Below are 15,880 nucleotides of genomic sequence, written 5' to 3'. Positions count from 1 at the left end.
CACAAAATGTTATGTTTTTATGTGAAGTACAAGCCCACATATCTCTATTGTAGAATGAGTTTGGCCTTTCGGATACAGAGGATGCATGTCTGAATTTACTAGAAAAAGACCTGCATGATGAGACTTAGCTGTATTACATTTAGATTTTACACTTTTTCAAATGAAGATCCATGTAAACTGTTTTTCAATCTGCAAGTTACCTACTTAAGACTGAGGGTTGCACTTTTTATTACAGTAATTTCCTTTTGTAAAAAATATTAATCTCTGTGACTCTCTAAGGCTTTGCTCCAGAGGCCAAAACCTCATGGGGGTCTAGCGTTGCCAAATTTTAGATTTTACTACTGGGCCTCTAACTTTAGAGTGATTCGGTTTTGGCTTCATGTGGAGGGCTCCCACTCTCCCCCAACATGAATAATAATATAATCCTCCTCTCCTAGACCAGCCTCACTGTCTGCTCTTGTTCATGCTCCTGTGAATCTCTCAGTCTCTTCCTATTCAAAGAATCTAATAGTTAAATGAACACTAAGGATATGGAAACAATTCAGATGATATTTTCGCCCTCTGACCCTCTTTCCTTGCTCCACTAGCAGCAAATCTGTTATCCCACCTTCCTTTAATAGATGGAACCTTTTCTTCCTGGCATGTTTATGGGATTAAAACAATCAAAGATTTATATGCTGATAATATATTTTCATCTTTCCAACAACTCTGAGAATTTTAATCTCCCTAAACATCATTATTTTCAGGGACTTACAGGTTTATAGTTTTGTTCAAAATGCTTACCCTAGTTTTCCTAATGACCCTACTACCCACTATGAAGGCCATAATCTCTGTTTTGTATAGTCTCATCCACTCGGTAAATCTTATCTTGCTGCACACTATTAAAACACAATGAGAGGATGATTTACATCTTGAAATTGCAGATGACGTGTGGGGTGAGTGTTTGCAGCGGTTTCACTCCTCCATCTCTGCTAGGCTGCATTGTTAAGTTCTTCACTGCTATCACATAACTAAGATTAGGCTGTAGAGAATGTATGAGGATGTTAATCCTGTCTGCTATACATGTCGACAGTCTCCAGCCACCTGTATCCAGATGTTCTGGACATGCCCCTCTGCATAACTTTTGGTTGGAAATATTCAGTACAGTCTCACATATGATCTCTGCCATTGTCAAACCATCTGCAACTACTGCATTATTTGGAGTCACTCTCACGCCTGCAAAATCAAATTATATGAAAAACTTTACAGCTTTTGTGACTCATTTACTTCTGATTCCTGTCAAGTGGAAATCCTCTGCTCCACCCACCCATCCCTGTTGGATTACACATGTTTTCTTTCTTCTCACTTTGCTGTTTTGTAATTACTTAAAGTCTCAATTGAAACTCTGTAAAGAAACCCACAAAAAAAACCTGAAATGCTCCCAGAGACCAGGTAATATCAAGTGCAGTTATCATTCATCATATCTGCCATATGACATTAAAAAACTGAGTCTTAAATAAGATTTATAGGTCACATGGTTAACATGATATTTGTCACAGTGTTCTGGTGTCAACGTTTGATTTTTAATGTAATACAGTTGTAAGTAATGCACACCCGGTTGTAGTGAGGTGCTGAGAGACTTGAGAGGAGGAAAAAAGTGTATATTTCTCTTTTATTTAGATGACATTTTGGCCCTCAGCAGTGATAGTAGGCCACACTCTTCTTACACATGTGATGGTGATTAGACAATCATGTTCATTATTAGAGTTATGAAAAATAATCAAGAGGCTTCCAGCCAATCAACAAATAGTGAGAGGAACTACAGCAAATCAAATCACTTCAAACGAAGTGACAAGAGCCATTATGCCTCATACCAAATATAGAGATTTAATAAATTTTACATCACAAATTTGTGGTTAAGTATATTCAAAAGTACATGTATTTTGAATGGATTTCTAATAGATATACAGGAAGATAAACCTCAGCTCTATATGTGCATCATTAACAACTTAATCTAAATATCCAATAAATAGAGGAACAACATAGAAAACATTCAAGTCATAATCTATATTTAATCCATGAGGTGACATAGTGTTCCCTCCTGGAAAGTTGAACATACTTTCTCAACACCAATATATGTGAGAGGAAACAGGATGACATTGATTTTGAACCAAAACAAATAAACAAACAAAAAAGAAGAACATTTTGAACCAAAACAGCAGAACAGATATCCCGGTGAGTGACCAATTGACACAAAACGATTGGTATAATTCACTCATAAAGTTCGTCTAAAAGTTCAATCAAGTAGTATTTTGATAGCGAGCTCATGTTTCTTTGTTTCTAGCCACATTATAGGAAAATGGATGCTTCTCAGAGAAGTTATGATTCTGGTTTCGACATCAGATACTGTTTCACCAACAGGAAGAAATTCTGGAAATACATTATGGACAACATATTTATGGTTTCCAGTCTGGCTGCTGTTGTCCTTGGTAAGTTTATAACCTCACTGTTAACTTTAAGATTACGACGACAACATTTCAATCAACATTTCGCTTTTAAAAGAAGTCAAAGAAATGTGAACTTAAAAAAACAAACAAACCTTAAATGTGTATTTACCAGGACGCAACTGTGTTCATAAGTTATATTAGCTAATTAGTGTCTCTGTCTCTGATATTATATCTATATTGAACATATACTTGAGTAATTAGCTAAACACTAACGCTCTTTGTCATTGTGTAAACCAAGGTGAGCATGAAGGAGAGATATTCTGGTCTGAGGCCATGTTTAAACTTAATTAAAACAACACGTTCTGTTGCCAGGGCAACCGCACGACGTGTCTTCGCACTGCTCGGGTGATTTGAATATGGCGGCACATATATGTCTCCCTTCATATCAATATCTGTCAGCGTTTTCCATAGTTGGTTGGAGCCGGGAAGTTATTAACGTGGCTCTGGTTTGTTTCGCAGAGATTACTGTTCAGGTTTAGGTAACAAGAAACAGATTTACGTGCAACAACTGTGCAGACAGATTAGTAATATCTGTATACACTGTATAACTATAGCCTATCTAATATCTCCGGGTTAAACAGCTCCATCTAGTGGACAGTTTCAATCATTACATTATAAAATGACCCACGTTAAATGACCCAAAATCAATAACAATTGAGTGTGTCACAGTCTGCATAGTGTTTATCCACAGAGAGACCTGGCACGCATCTTTGTTGAGCTCAGCCTGTCTAATGGGATTACACTGTGTGTGATATCATCTCTGTTTCTGCTTTACTTGTATGAATGATGTGATGCAGCTGTCAGCACTTAGGTTCAAATATGTGCCAGTATTTTTTCAGGATTTTTCATTGAGGAGCCATTAACCAGTGCAGTGTAAACACAGGCTTGTATGTTTTGTTGTTTCTTTTAAGAATAAATTAGATTTATAACATTGTTAGGCTTGAATCTGAGGGGGAAAAATGGCATCAACACACCGTTTTTTGTTCAACAGCTAACCGTTTGTGTTTGTGTGCAGAATTCGCACACTAAACTTTAATTTCTGATAGGTTCAATGTCAACACCATGTACTGTTCAACCACAGTTTCAATTCCTCTACTTGTGTATCAGATGTAACAAGGTTATATTACAATAATTGGGATTCACATGAGATTAATGTTTATTTTGATATCTACAGTAGATTTGTGAAAAATTGTGTAAAAATTCTTATGTAAACTGTGAAAGTCAAAACTTTCATCAGGGAGCCAAATATTTTATTCTTTTTATTCCACTGATCGGACAATTAAATAACATGACAACAAAGACAACAAATGTTAATTTATGACTTCTGATCTATTTAGGAAACACATTCCAGCCTGAATGTGACATTTTATTTTAATTGGTTGATGCTCAGTGATGTTTTACAGCCCAGTTTCTAATGGTTAATAATATGATGTGCTCTATGACAATAGACAATCTGATTTATGATTAGGCTGAAAATGTAAACAACAACAACAACAACAAAAACAGTTTTACCTCTATTACAGCCCTATTCTTAGATATTCTAAACCGCTTTTTTTGTTTAATTGCTACTAAATCCTTATTTTCTCACAGGGATCATTATCGGCTTGATTGTCAAGACCCAGTTCAGTATTTCAGACGTTGACCAACTCTACATCGGCTTCCCAGGAGAAATACTCATGCGGATGCTTCAGATGGTTACTGCTCCCCTCATTGTGACTAGCGTGATAACAGGTGAGCTGCAGGTGTATTTCTTCCTCTGTTAACTGTTACATCAGGTTACACATGTGACACACACACAGCATTAAAGGAGCCAAACTGTAAATAGTAAATGTTTTACATTAAAGGCACCCTGCTCGTTCTAGAAATTATGTTGAATCTTCCTCCTTCCCCCTAAATCATCTGCAAATCATCATTTGAGGCTTAAAGTCTTCTTCTTGTATGTAATTGGCACATTGGGAGTATTTCTTTGTTAGAAAGTAGTCCCAATGAAAACTGTTTACTGCAAAGCTTGTAGATTATCCAGAGTTACTGCAATTTTGGTTCTGAAAAGAAGTGTGAAAATGTGTTTTTCTGTAATTCATGTGCCATTTCTGTAACTTATACTCACCTTTATTAGGGCATAGTTATGATTGCACAGGCTCTGATAATCCACCCAAAATCTTTTTAGTAAATATATATCACTTCTTATTAAGACATAACTGTGTAACTTTCCACTCAGTTTCATTTATGAAATGCTCATATATGACGTTGTTGATCCTCTAACCTTCAGGTTGCTAACCACAGCTCATGTTGTTATTATTTATAGGGGTTTCTGGTCTAAGTGTTAACACCTCCAGAAAAATAGCTGCGCGTGCTGCAGTATACTTTGTCTCCACAACTCTTATATCTGTGACCATCGGTAAGAGAAATATTATACATTGAAACTTTCTTTAGTTACTTTCACTATTTTATGCACATTACTTCATACAACCACATCATTGTGTTGCTTTTTAACAATTGTATAACTTGTAAAACACTTTCGCCTTGTTTTGTGAAGCACTGTTGAAACATTTTCATTATTAACATTTGTAGAGTTGTAGTATTCCCTCATCAGTCCAGTACAATATTTTCATCTAGCAATTGTTTAGTGTTTTTCTCAACCCACATGCTAAACTTGCTCCTTATGTCCAACCCTGGATTATGTGCTGTAGGAATGATATTGGTGTTGTTGGTCAAGCCAGGGGCTGCTCTCACTGCGAGTAAAAGTGATACAGAGGAAGAGGAACAGTTCTCCACTGTGGACGCCTTGTTGGATCTAGTACGGTGAGAAGAAAGAATGACATTATGTCTGATATTGGGCTGAATTTTCTGTACAGTTTATCAATATTCACAAGCCAATATTTTTACTCATCAATTTCATGATGGTGGTGTTTGACTTTTCTTTAATCTTAATAGGAACATGGTGCCGGAGAATCTGGTTCAGGCTTGCTTCCAGCAGGTATGTTTTTTTTATTCTAATATGCTACATACAGATAACACCCATTTCCTTGCCTTCCAATAAGGAGACAATAAAATATTTTATTATTATATTATTATTATTTTATATATATATTTTTATCTTAGTACAAGACTGACAGGCTGGAGTATGAAGTTCACACGTTTGAGCCAAATTCTAGCGTGGAAACGGTAAATATTTCCCCCTCCTCACTATGAAAATGGTTTTGTGACGTTTGCAGTGATAACTGATGACCCCTGTTCTTACTGAGTTGTCTGTCTTGTTTTAGAACCACACTGAAGTGCAGCTGGTGGACCACTACGTTGATGGATCCAACACGCTGGGCCTCATTGTGTGTTCTTTTATTTTCGGACTGACCCTTAAGACGATGGGAGAAAGAGGGAAGGCCCTTGTGGAGCTTCTTAGCATCCTCAACGAGGCCACAAAATATGTGGTTGACTTGATCCTGTGGTAACATCCGACAGCATAATCAATATAATACTCTGATTACATAATTTAAAAATGTGGAATATGGAATAAGAGAATTCCATTTTTCAATATCTTATTTATTATTTACAGAAATACAGTAAATATCCTGCTATATAGCGTCTGTCTCAAACACTGAAGTAACTGGCTTTTTTCTACTTAGAGCACAATGTGGAGTGTTGTCATTAAAAATAGCAAAATTGTCTTACTGTGAAAACACAGCAGTATCTTCCACTCTTCTACCTTAGTTAACATTGCTTGTGTTGTTAAAAGGCTTCACATAATAACTATTTTCAACCATATTTGATTGCTTCCCATATATAACTATAAATAACAGATTTCTGTTGGAGTAATGTTATAATAGTAATAGGCAACTGTCTCAAATGTTTCAAAGTTCAAGTTCAAAATGTTTGTGTTAAGCTGCTGAGTCGCTGAAGTGTTCCCTTAATTATCCCTTTATTATTTAATTCTTTGTTTTTTCCTGTCCAGCTACTTGCCTGCGGGAGTGATGTTCATGATTGCAAGCCACGTTGTTGAGGTTCACGACTGGGAAACTACTTACAAACTCGGAAAGTTCATGGCAGTGGTTGTTATTGGGTATGTTCTCTTTTACTTGTTTAACATTGGTACCAAAATGGCACTTTGTTTCTCCATTTACCAACATTTCTGACTTTTATAGCCACCACTGATATACTTATTTTCTCTGAAAACACATTTTTTGCACACTGAATCCCAAGGCATATGGTGAACAAACTGGCATTGTTATTAGAACAATCACCAGCAACTGGTCTCACTCTTCAAGACACAGAAATCAAGTGTCTGTTTTATGCAGATGATCTGGTCACACTGTCTAAATAAGGTCTTCAGCAGAGCCTGGACCTTCTCCATCAGTACTGGCAGACCTGGGCCCTGACAGTTAACATGAAGAAGACCAAAATTATCGCTTGAATTATCACTTGAATTATCAATTGAATAGAATTGAATTGGTGACAGGTGAGTGTGCCTGATACCAGTGCACACACACCTGAAATACTTCATGATGAGAGAGGAGGATTGGTAGCAGAATTGAAACCTGCTATCACTGCCAGAGTGACTGACTGGTCTTTTAGTGCAAGGCCTAACACTAGACAACATGTTTTTTTAAAACGATTTCTGACTCTGGCAAACACACAAAAGTAATTTTTCACCCATAACTCATTACAAAAGAAAAAATACCAACTTAAAGTCTGCCACGTTTGCTGTTGTCAATAATTTAATTTGAGCAGTATTCGTTTTGTATTAAATTGTGTTGCTCAGGCTCATAATTCATGCAGTAATTGTTCTGCCAACGGTCTATCTTCTGTGGGTGAGACGTAACCCCTGGACAGTCATTAAGGCGGTTTCTCCTGCCTTACTAACTGCAGTGCTCATCTCATCCAGGTAGGAGGATCTTTGAGGATTTCGTAGTCATTTGTCTAATGTTTGCAAGCTGTGTTCACAATCAGTGCTTATTTTTGTATTAATTGTCAAAGCTGACAGGTTTTACACGATTAGTGCAATAAAGAAAAGATACATTGTGTCTCCAAGCTCTGCCACGCTGCCGCTTACTTTCCAATGTTGTGAGGAGAGAAATAACATTGACCGGAGAATTTCCCGCTTCATGCTGCCCATTGGGACCAATGTTAACATGGACGGAACAGCCCTTTATGAAGTGGTTGCAGCTGTTTTCATTGCCCAACTCACCCACATCAATCTGGATTTGAGCCAGTTAATCACCCTAGGGTAAGAAGTCACAATCAGATCATTTTGACTCTCTCTATTCTTATATTGATACAACATCCATGTAATCTGTGTGTTAAAATTAATTTAAAGTACAAAGTATGGGACCTTTGAGAGATAGAAACTCAAAAACTACATGGTGCAATTTCATGTCACCGCATTTTCAAAAACACTGGCAGCTGTAGCTCAGGAGGTAGAGCAGGTTGTCCACTAATTGGAAGATCGGCTGTTCGATTCCAGGCTCCTCCAATCTGCATGTTGAAGTGTCCCTGTGCAAGATACTGAACCCCAATTTGCTCCTGAAGGCTGTACCATGAATGGGTGAATGTAATACGTAGTGTAAAAGATGCTTTTAGTGGTTGGAAGACTAGGCGCTATACAAGTACAGTCCATTTACCATTTAGCATAGTCATTCACTTACACGTGTGTGTGTTTGCTCTGCAGAGTGACAGCAGCAGTCTCCAGCATTGGAGCAGCGGGGATCCCAGCTACGGGAGCGGTCACCACTCTCTTTGTTTTGACTGCAATCGGTTTACCTGCGAAGGAAGCTTCCATTTTGGTGGTGGTAGAATGGCTCCTGTGAGTTTAACCTGCAGTTTGACACCTAATCTAATCTAAATGAATAGATTTGGCAGAAATTAGCACAGCTGCATTTTCTGCCTCTGATAGTCAATTTGGAGAAGACAATTGTATTATATGTAGTATGAACAAAACAGTGTAAAGAAGCTATGTTTTCTGCTTTTAGAGTACTGTCATTTGTGTCTTTCAGAGACCGCTGCAACACCGTTGTCAACGTCCTCGGAGACTGCATAGGCGTGGCACTCGTTGATCAACTGTCCAAAAGAGAACTGGAAAAAATGGAGGAATATGAACAGGGCAGTACAAGGTGATATACTAGATGGTGTCAGTGTTTTTGCATTTTCATTTTAACTAAATGCATTTTTTAGAAAACGTAGTGTTTTCCAGCATTTTTCTTCAAAGAATAGATAAATTGGATGAAAAAGAGAAAGGTTGTCTTATATATCAAAATAAACCACATCCACTGGATGTCAGAGACAGACTTTATGGCAGCATCTAGAGGCTGTCCAGCATCAAGATTTCCCATCATATACGCTGGAGTTTTCACAGTTTATCTCACACCAATGATGACTGCGTTTGTCTTTTCCTGGCTAGGTCTGACATTGATGCTGACGGGCACGTCCAGGATGGAGAGGTCCATATCAGCAGCGCAGGCTCTTTTGTGACTATTTAGTCCCTTTATACCTCAACATAAAGTTAATCAATCCAAGGCAATGACTGTATTTGACTTTATACAGCATCAGCTCGGCATCAACAGCAACTGGATATCAGCCAAAAGAAACATGGTTCATTTTGAAAAAGGTTCCTAAGTGCTTAAAATTGTGGTGTCTCTTTATCCTTTTGTGATTATTTGCTTTATTTGATCACATTTATTTTGTTTTGGGATGGGCATGAAAGTTTGTTCTTTTTTGGTGTCAAAGTAACGTAGTTGCCTGTATAATAGATGTACAATGTAGTTATAGATGTAATGTATGTAGATTTTGAATTGATTTGAATTGAAATTATGTAGTTGATGTAGTTAGTGGATTTAATTGAATTGAATTGATTTGAATTGATGTAAAGAATTTAATTGACATAATAGATGTAGTTATTTAATTGAACAGATTTTTTTTCTGTTTTTATTAGTAAAGAAACTTCAATGGATTTCAAGTTGTCTGAGAATATAGACAACATCTCCACTCAAGATTTCTGTGGAGTCATCACGCAATTATTTCAGAGGAAAGGGTGTTTTGAAGAAGTGCCTTTTTAGAAATGAATAATTGAGAAACGATCGTTTTGAACATACAGACAGAAACTTTCTAGTGCCAACACCATTTCACATACACACCTGTAAAGCTAAAAGTAAAACCCAGTAGAACAAACAAACCAATACACACCCGTGGATTAAAGCTATAACAGTACAAAAAATAATAATATGAATGAAATGGATAAAAACAGTGTCTGTACAATGTATTTAGTATCTTGGAAAGAGGTCAGCTTTCTCAAACTGTTTTGATTGTCAGAGGATATGAGCTCTGTGTGTTTCTTATATTGAAACAGCTGCAAAACAATTGCTGCCGTGAAAAAACATACAACCTGAGTGTGGTTTTAGTTATTCGCCAGTGAAAAGTCATCCAACATCTTTATTAAAGAATACCAATGTAAAACTTCAAGCCTCAGTACAATCAGGCAGATTTAATCCCCCCCCCCCCCCCCACAACCAACATTTAGAATTATAGACCTGCATAAATGACAAACTGTACAGCTAAAACTAAAATCAACGTCAGTGAATCTGCCACCTAGCGACTTTGTGAAGAATACGTATTTCTTTTACAGAAAAGAGAGTTAGTATACTTTATAACTATTTACTGACAGACAAAAAATTGCTAAACAGGAAAAACGTGAGTTCATAATGTGTACGCCTGTGTGTGACGTCAGCACGCAGCCAGTGCGTCTTACGGATGTAAACATCATTCAGTTCACATGGAGGGAGAAAACCGACTATGGCAACGAAGCTGCAGCGTTTTGTCAGCCCGGGAAAAGGTAACGGAGTGCGGGCTACAGCCAGGATCAGGAGAGGAGAGCTGGTTTACTCCGCCGAGCCGCTGGGCTGCTGTGTGTCCAACAGACTGGCCAGAGATGTCTGCCACCACTGCTTCACACGGTAAGACCACGGTAACTCCTGCATGATGCTACAGCATGCTGCCTGCTAAGACAACTAAACGCTGCTTGTTTTATGTAGACCACCGCTTGGTGGTTAGCAGGCAGGTCAGACAGTCCGGTGAATGACAGGACATGTTTCTGGTTTATATCACCATTCCCTGTGGATTAAATCCACACCACGTCGTTTACCATGTTGTTCTCTGTCAGTTTGTGTGTGTAAACACTTATGAACAGTTAACTCAGGCACTGTGCAGTGACCCTGTACTATAATACACACTGCACCTACAAATTATACATGTACATACATACATATTTATTTTAGCCAAAATACAAATGTGCAATACATTGTAGGCTACTTATTACCGTATATTGAACATGCTGTATATACTGTAACTACCAGTGGTGGAAGAAGTAAAAGTACACAAGTATTATCAGGTTGATGTTGTTAAAGTATTGCAGTAAAAGTACATAAGTATTATGAGCCTGATGTAGTTAAAGTATTGCAGTAAAAGTAGTGGTTTGGTCCCTCTGACTGATATATTATTATATATGACATTATATATGACATTAGATTATTAATACTGAAGCATCAGTGTTAGAGCAGCATGTTACTGTTGTAGCTGCTGGAGGTGGAGCTAGTTTCAACTACTTTATATACAGTTAGTTAGTTTAGTCCAGTGGTTCCCAACCTAGGGGTTGGGCCCCTCCAAAGGGTCACCAGATAAATCTGAGGGGTCGTGAGATGATTAATGGGAGAGGAAAGAAGAAAAAACAAAGTTCTGATACACAAATCTGTTTTCAGTTTTTGGACTTTTTCTCTAATCTTTTATTTTTGGTGAAATATTGGATCACATGAACATTTATTGAAATGAAACCATGTGAGAAGTTGCTGTTATCCTCGAGACCCTGCAGTCTAATATATATATAACCATACATGGTACACAATGTACAGATTACACAATGTACAGATTTTTCTATCATTTCCCCCCTGTTTATACAATGTGAAACAAATGAATAAAATTATAACATAGAAAAATGTGTCATAAGGACTAAAGTAAGTAAGTAGGTTTTATGCATACACAACATACACAAGAGTATATCAAATCAATACCAAAATCAACATAAATGAACATGGTTATTAAAAGATATTTAATAGTGGCTATATGGCTAAATACTACAATCATTATGAAATCAACTCATGGTAGATACTTCTGCACACACTAATGATTATGATTTTGATTATATTATAATTATATTGTAATAAAAGATTAAATGCAACACATTAGTAAATTACAACGTTTCCATCATTGTCATCAGTTAATATCACTTCTTATCCATTGTGTCAAATCTTCATCTGAAAACTAACTAAAGCTGTCAAATAAATGTAGTGGAGTAGAAATATAAAGTAGCATCAAATGGAAATACTCAAGTAAAGTACAATTACCTCAAAATTGGACTTTCCACCTCTGATAATCACTGACTATATGTATATATAGTAGCATGTCACTTTTTTACCATTTAATATTTATCTCAGCACTCCTTACTCTGTTCACTTCTCTTCACTATTTGCATCCTGTTTACAGTTCACAGAAACAGTTTCACCTGTATATAGTCATTCATTTCTGAAGATTGTTGTGTTGTTATTCTGTGTAAGTACACAAAGAGCCACTAAATTGGAGTGATACCTGGGTGTGTCTGCGTATACTGTAGGTTTTACTGTATGGTGCTTTCTTAATCTTGCCACTAGATGGCACCATGACTCTTTCATGGTTTCAGAGGACACAAGCAGCTATAGAGCTGCCAAAACATTACAGTCAAAATATCGGACAATTAAATCTCTTTATAAATTTGTCATTCATTAGTCATGTGAATCTGCAATCCTCACCCAGAACAGTTTTTCTTGCACAAACATGGCTGGCAGGCTTATTGTGATGACAAGTAGCTGTCAGTGAAATTGAATGTCATCAGTAGCCTGAAAGGATCCACTGTCATTGACGACAAAATTAGAAAACTAAGATTCAGATCAGAATGTGGAGGTAGCCTGGGCCATTTTGCTGCTGTATCTAGATGTTGTCTTTATAGCGACATCTATAAAGACACTGATGTGTATGTAGGTTGGTATTAAGCAACTGTGGTCATAACAGTTATTTTCATTATCGATTAATCCATCAGTTATTTTCTTGATTGGTTGTTTGGTCTATAAAATGTCAGAAAATGGTGAAAAATGACACTTTGTTTGCCAAAGCTGAAGGTCATGTCCTCAAATGTCCACAATCCAAAGATATTCAGCCAACTGTCATAAGAAAAACTAAAGAAACCAGAAAATGTTCACATTTGAGAAGCTGGAAAATGACTCAAAATGACCAATTGATTATCAAAATAGTCTTATTAATGTTCTAATTTAATTTTCTAACTTAATTGCTGATCGACTAATCGGTTAATCGACTCATCTTTGCATGTCTGAACTGTGGGCTTAATACGACATTGCAAATCAATTAGCAGGAATTAATGGCAATATTTTTCATATGATTTTTTTTAAAACACTGTGAAGTGTTGTTGTCATATATTTAATTAGCTGGATTAGCCAGACAAACAACTGTTTCTTAATTGATTTCCAAAAACAGTTTACAATATCACAATATCAATTTTACATGAAGTGACATAATAATGTGAAAGAGGATTCTATCCCACTCCTGTTTTATTGATGTCGCCTTCATCTGCCTTGTTGTGTTGATTTGTCCTCTGTTTCATCTCATTTGCGTGTCATATTTGTCCAGCTGGTCATTAATGGCAACACTGCTGCTTTCTCTCCTGCCGCCTAATCCACTCTATCAAACTAAACAGATGTATGTGGATCTAATGAGTCTGGTAAGGCGAGAGACAAGTGTGCTGATTTCTGGTGCAGGAACTGCAAGGTGAATGAAGGGTAAATTACTGTGGGCTATATACAGCACGTATATGAGCCTCAGTAGCAAATAGAAGATGATTAATGAGAGCACTTAATGCAGATAACCTCTGGGAGAATCTTTAGCTGTAGCTCACGTCCAGTTTAGATTTTCACATGAAGGTAAAAAGACGACGATCAGTATGATCAGTTCAACAGCTACTGCAAACCCTTTCATATTTCTTCTTACTCCAGTTGAAACGATTGTCTCTTTAATTCTTACGCTATGTGATTTTGTGCAGTCTGGAGCGCCTTGTGGAGATCAATACATCACATAGATCAAGATCAATTTGAGCTCAAATGGTATGATGTTTGCAGTACAATATCTGGCGACATATACGGTATCTGAGGTGTATCTTTCCTTTGGTGGTGGAAATGACCATCAGCTGCTGCATCTGTCAAAATGCTTTCATGTTGGACTTTGGCTTAGGGCTGTAGAGGATTTGGAAGATTTTAAAGGCAGATAGACGGCCTCACAGTCTGTTCTGTAGAGACATGTGAGAAATGAGAAGTAAACGGAGGATGTTTGATGAGACAGTGAAGGTGAGAATATTAAATGTGGATTGACAAAAAGAAAGCGTGCATGCGTGCGTGTACTCGTACTGTATTTTCAATGTATGCTAGTATGTATGTTGATGTGTTTTTCAAACTAGTGCTCAAACAGTTTCAATTCATTTAGTCATTTATCAAGTAAAGATGCAAAATTTTGCTGGTTACAGCTTGCATGTTTTTCTCAATTTCATATTATGAATGTTATAACAGTTTTTTTTAAACTTTTTTTTTTTACTGCTGACCAGGTAGAATAAGAAATTATAAGATAATTGATAGTTGCCCTGTTTATCAGGGTGTTGTGGACTGAATTTTGGCAGTGTGATTTAGGACTGCAACTAACGATTATTTTCATGATCAATTAAACTGTTTTCGATTGGTCTATAAAATATCAGAAAATGGTGAAAAATGTCACTTTGTTTCCCAAAGCCCAAGGTGAAAACATCTTTTGTGTTTTGTCCCAACCAACAGTCGACAACTCAAAGATATTCAGTCTACTATCATAAAAAACTAAAGAAACTAGAAAATATCCACATTTGAAAAGGTCGTATCAGAAAATTTGGACATTTTTTTTTCTTAAAAATTACTCAAAACAATTCAATAATTCAAAATAGTTGGCTATTAATTTTCTGTTGATCAACTAATCGTTGCAGCTCTAGTGTGATTTAAAAGCAAATTTACTTTTGTGTGTAGCGTTTACTTTGTGTGTGTTGTCAGAGGACAGCTAATATTGTTGGTATTTACTTCATGGGTACATGTGCATGTTTTAAGTGGGTTGGTGTGTGTGTGTTGGAGCAGGTTGTGTGGAAGATTAAATAACAGACACACAACAACACACTCTTCTTATTTGACATACAGCACACAGTATTCAGAACCATACAGTCCATTCTAGCGACACTAGGACTGATCCCTTCATTGGGTTTATACAAGTGCAGTGCACATTCAAAATGTGCCTGTTCAGAATGGGCCGATATCTCAATACCTAGAGAGAACAGTGCCCGTCCCCTAAACGCCTCTCATGCAGACTATTGGTAGATGCTACAATATACCGATGTTCCCTGAATGCCTCACACGCAGAATATCTGGAGACTACAATTTTGAGTTGAGCTGAAGTTGATCGGATGAACTGCAGTGCCCGTTCAAAACGTGCCTGAGACATCCAGCACTAAGTCTTGAACATACATACAAAGTTCCCGTGTATGAGGAACAGGAATAGAGCTTAAACTCTCTAAACTTTTTTCAATTAATTCTCTGTGGTAGCTCTCATCACTACGGATGTAATCCCACCTCTGACCACAATGTGGGTTGTAATGGCAGAGTGGCTGTCTGTATTTCCTCTCATTGAATCCACGTACAGAAGAAGAAGCAAATCAACGTTGTAGAAGCAATGTTGTTTGAGGTATTTTTATATTTTTCTTGAGAACTGCTCATCCAAACAACTTCACACATCGACATTGCACTTCCTTGATTCCCCAGCAATCCACCTGCCAGGTATGAAGTAGATCGGATGAACGGTTCTTGAGATATGCGAAGGACAAACATACAGGCAGAGACTCCTACTATAGAGAGATTACATCAATGCCTTGGCAAGCAAACAGCATGCCTCTGTTATTATCAGACTACCAGTTCTAGTTTCTAAACAGCATCCACAGCCAAAGAGCCAGCGCATGTACCTCTGCAGCACATCCACTTCACACTTCATCCACTGGTAATGAAGTTATTGTTGTTTAGAGTCTCTACCTTCAACTGTCCACATGCCCGAGAGAAACATGTTTCAGCTCCAACTGCTTTGTGGACTGCAGAAGACTGTTGCTGTGCTGCTTATATGCCTGCTGCTGTGTGTGTGTGTGTGTGTGTATGTGTGTGTGGTCCTTTTTTCCATTACATGATTGTAAGCTTTAGTCATTTTATTTGGCTAAAGAATAGCTCACAAATGTCCTGCAGGCATGTAAATGTGGAGAA

At 37.3% G+C, this 15,880-nt stretch overlaps 2 protein-coding genes across 4 annotated transcripts in view; both read left to right on the top strand.

The window, feature by feature from the left end:
* The first annotated feature begins 2,112 nt into the window (after positions 1 to 2,112).
* On the top strand, positions 2,113 to 9,118 carry LOC121882887 (excitatory amino acid transporter 3-like). 3 transcript variants are annotated; one of them, XM_042402435.1, is made up of 14 exons: positions 2,113 to 2,214; positions 2,324 to 2,468; positions 4,077 to 4,217; positions 4,792 to 4,884; positions 5,177 to 5,288; positions 5,421 to 5,463; positions 5,589 to 5,651; positions 5,750 to 5,931; positions 6,436 to 6,543; positions 7,243 to 7,365; positions 7,513 to 7,707; positions 8,149 to 8,283; positions 8,474 to 8,590; positions 8,878 to 9,118. In XM_042402435.1, the coding sequence occupies exons 2-14, from the start codon at positions 2,339 to 2,341 to the stop codon at positions 8,954 to 8,956; spliced, it is 1,521 nt and encodes a 506-aa protein (XP_042258369.1). In that variant the 5' UTR covers positions 2,113 to 2,214; positions 2,324 to 2,338; the 3' UTR covers positions 8,957 to 9,118. The 3 variants fall into 3 exon arrangements, with proteins under 3 accessions (XP_042258369.1, XP_042261902.1, XP_042250916.1); XM_042405968.1 differs by lacking the exon at positions 2,113 to 2,214 and adding an exon at positions 2,228 to 2,243; XM_042394982.1 differs by lacking the exon at positions 2,113 to 2,214 and having other exon boundaries at positions 2,250 to 2,468.
* Positions 9,119 to 10,200: 1,082 nt separating this feature from the next.
* Positions 10,201 to 15,880, top strand: part of smyd3 (SET and MYND domain containing 3) — a 90,632-nt gene continuing 84,952 nt past the window's right edge. The window contains exon 1 of the mRNA XM_042414688.1: positions 10,201 to 10,426. Within this exon, the coding sequence (XP_042270622.1) occupies positions 10,266 to 10,426 (161 nt within the window). The 5' untranslated portion in view covers positions 10,201 to 10,265. The remainder of the gene's footprint in view (positions 10,427 to 15,880) is intronic.

The sequence above is a fragment of the Thunnus maccoyii genome, chromosome 1 (genome assembly GCF_910596095.1).
Source record: "Thunnus maccoyii chromosome 1, fThuMac1.1, whole genome shotgun sequence".
In the NCBI taxonomy this organism is placed as follows: domain Eukaryota; kingdom Metazoa; phylum Chordata; class Actinopteri; order Scombriformes; family Scombridae; genus Thunnus; species Thunnus maccoyii.
Note: the sequence above shows the minus strand (reverse complement) of the source record. Positions and strands in the feature narration are given on the sequence as shown.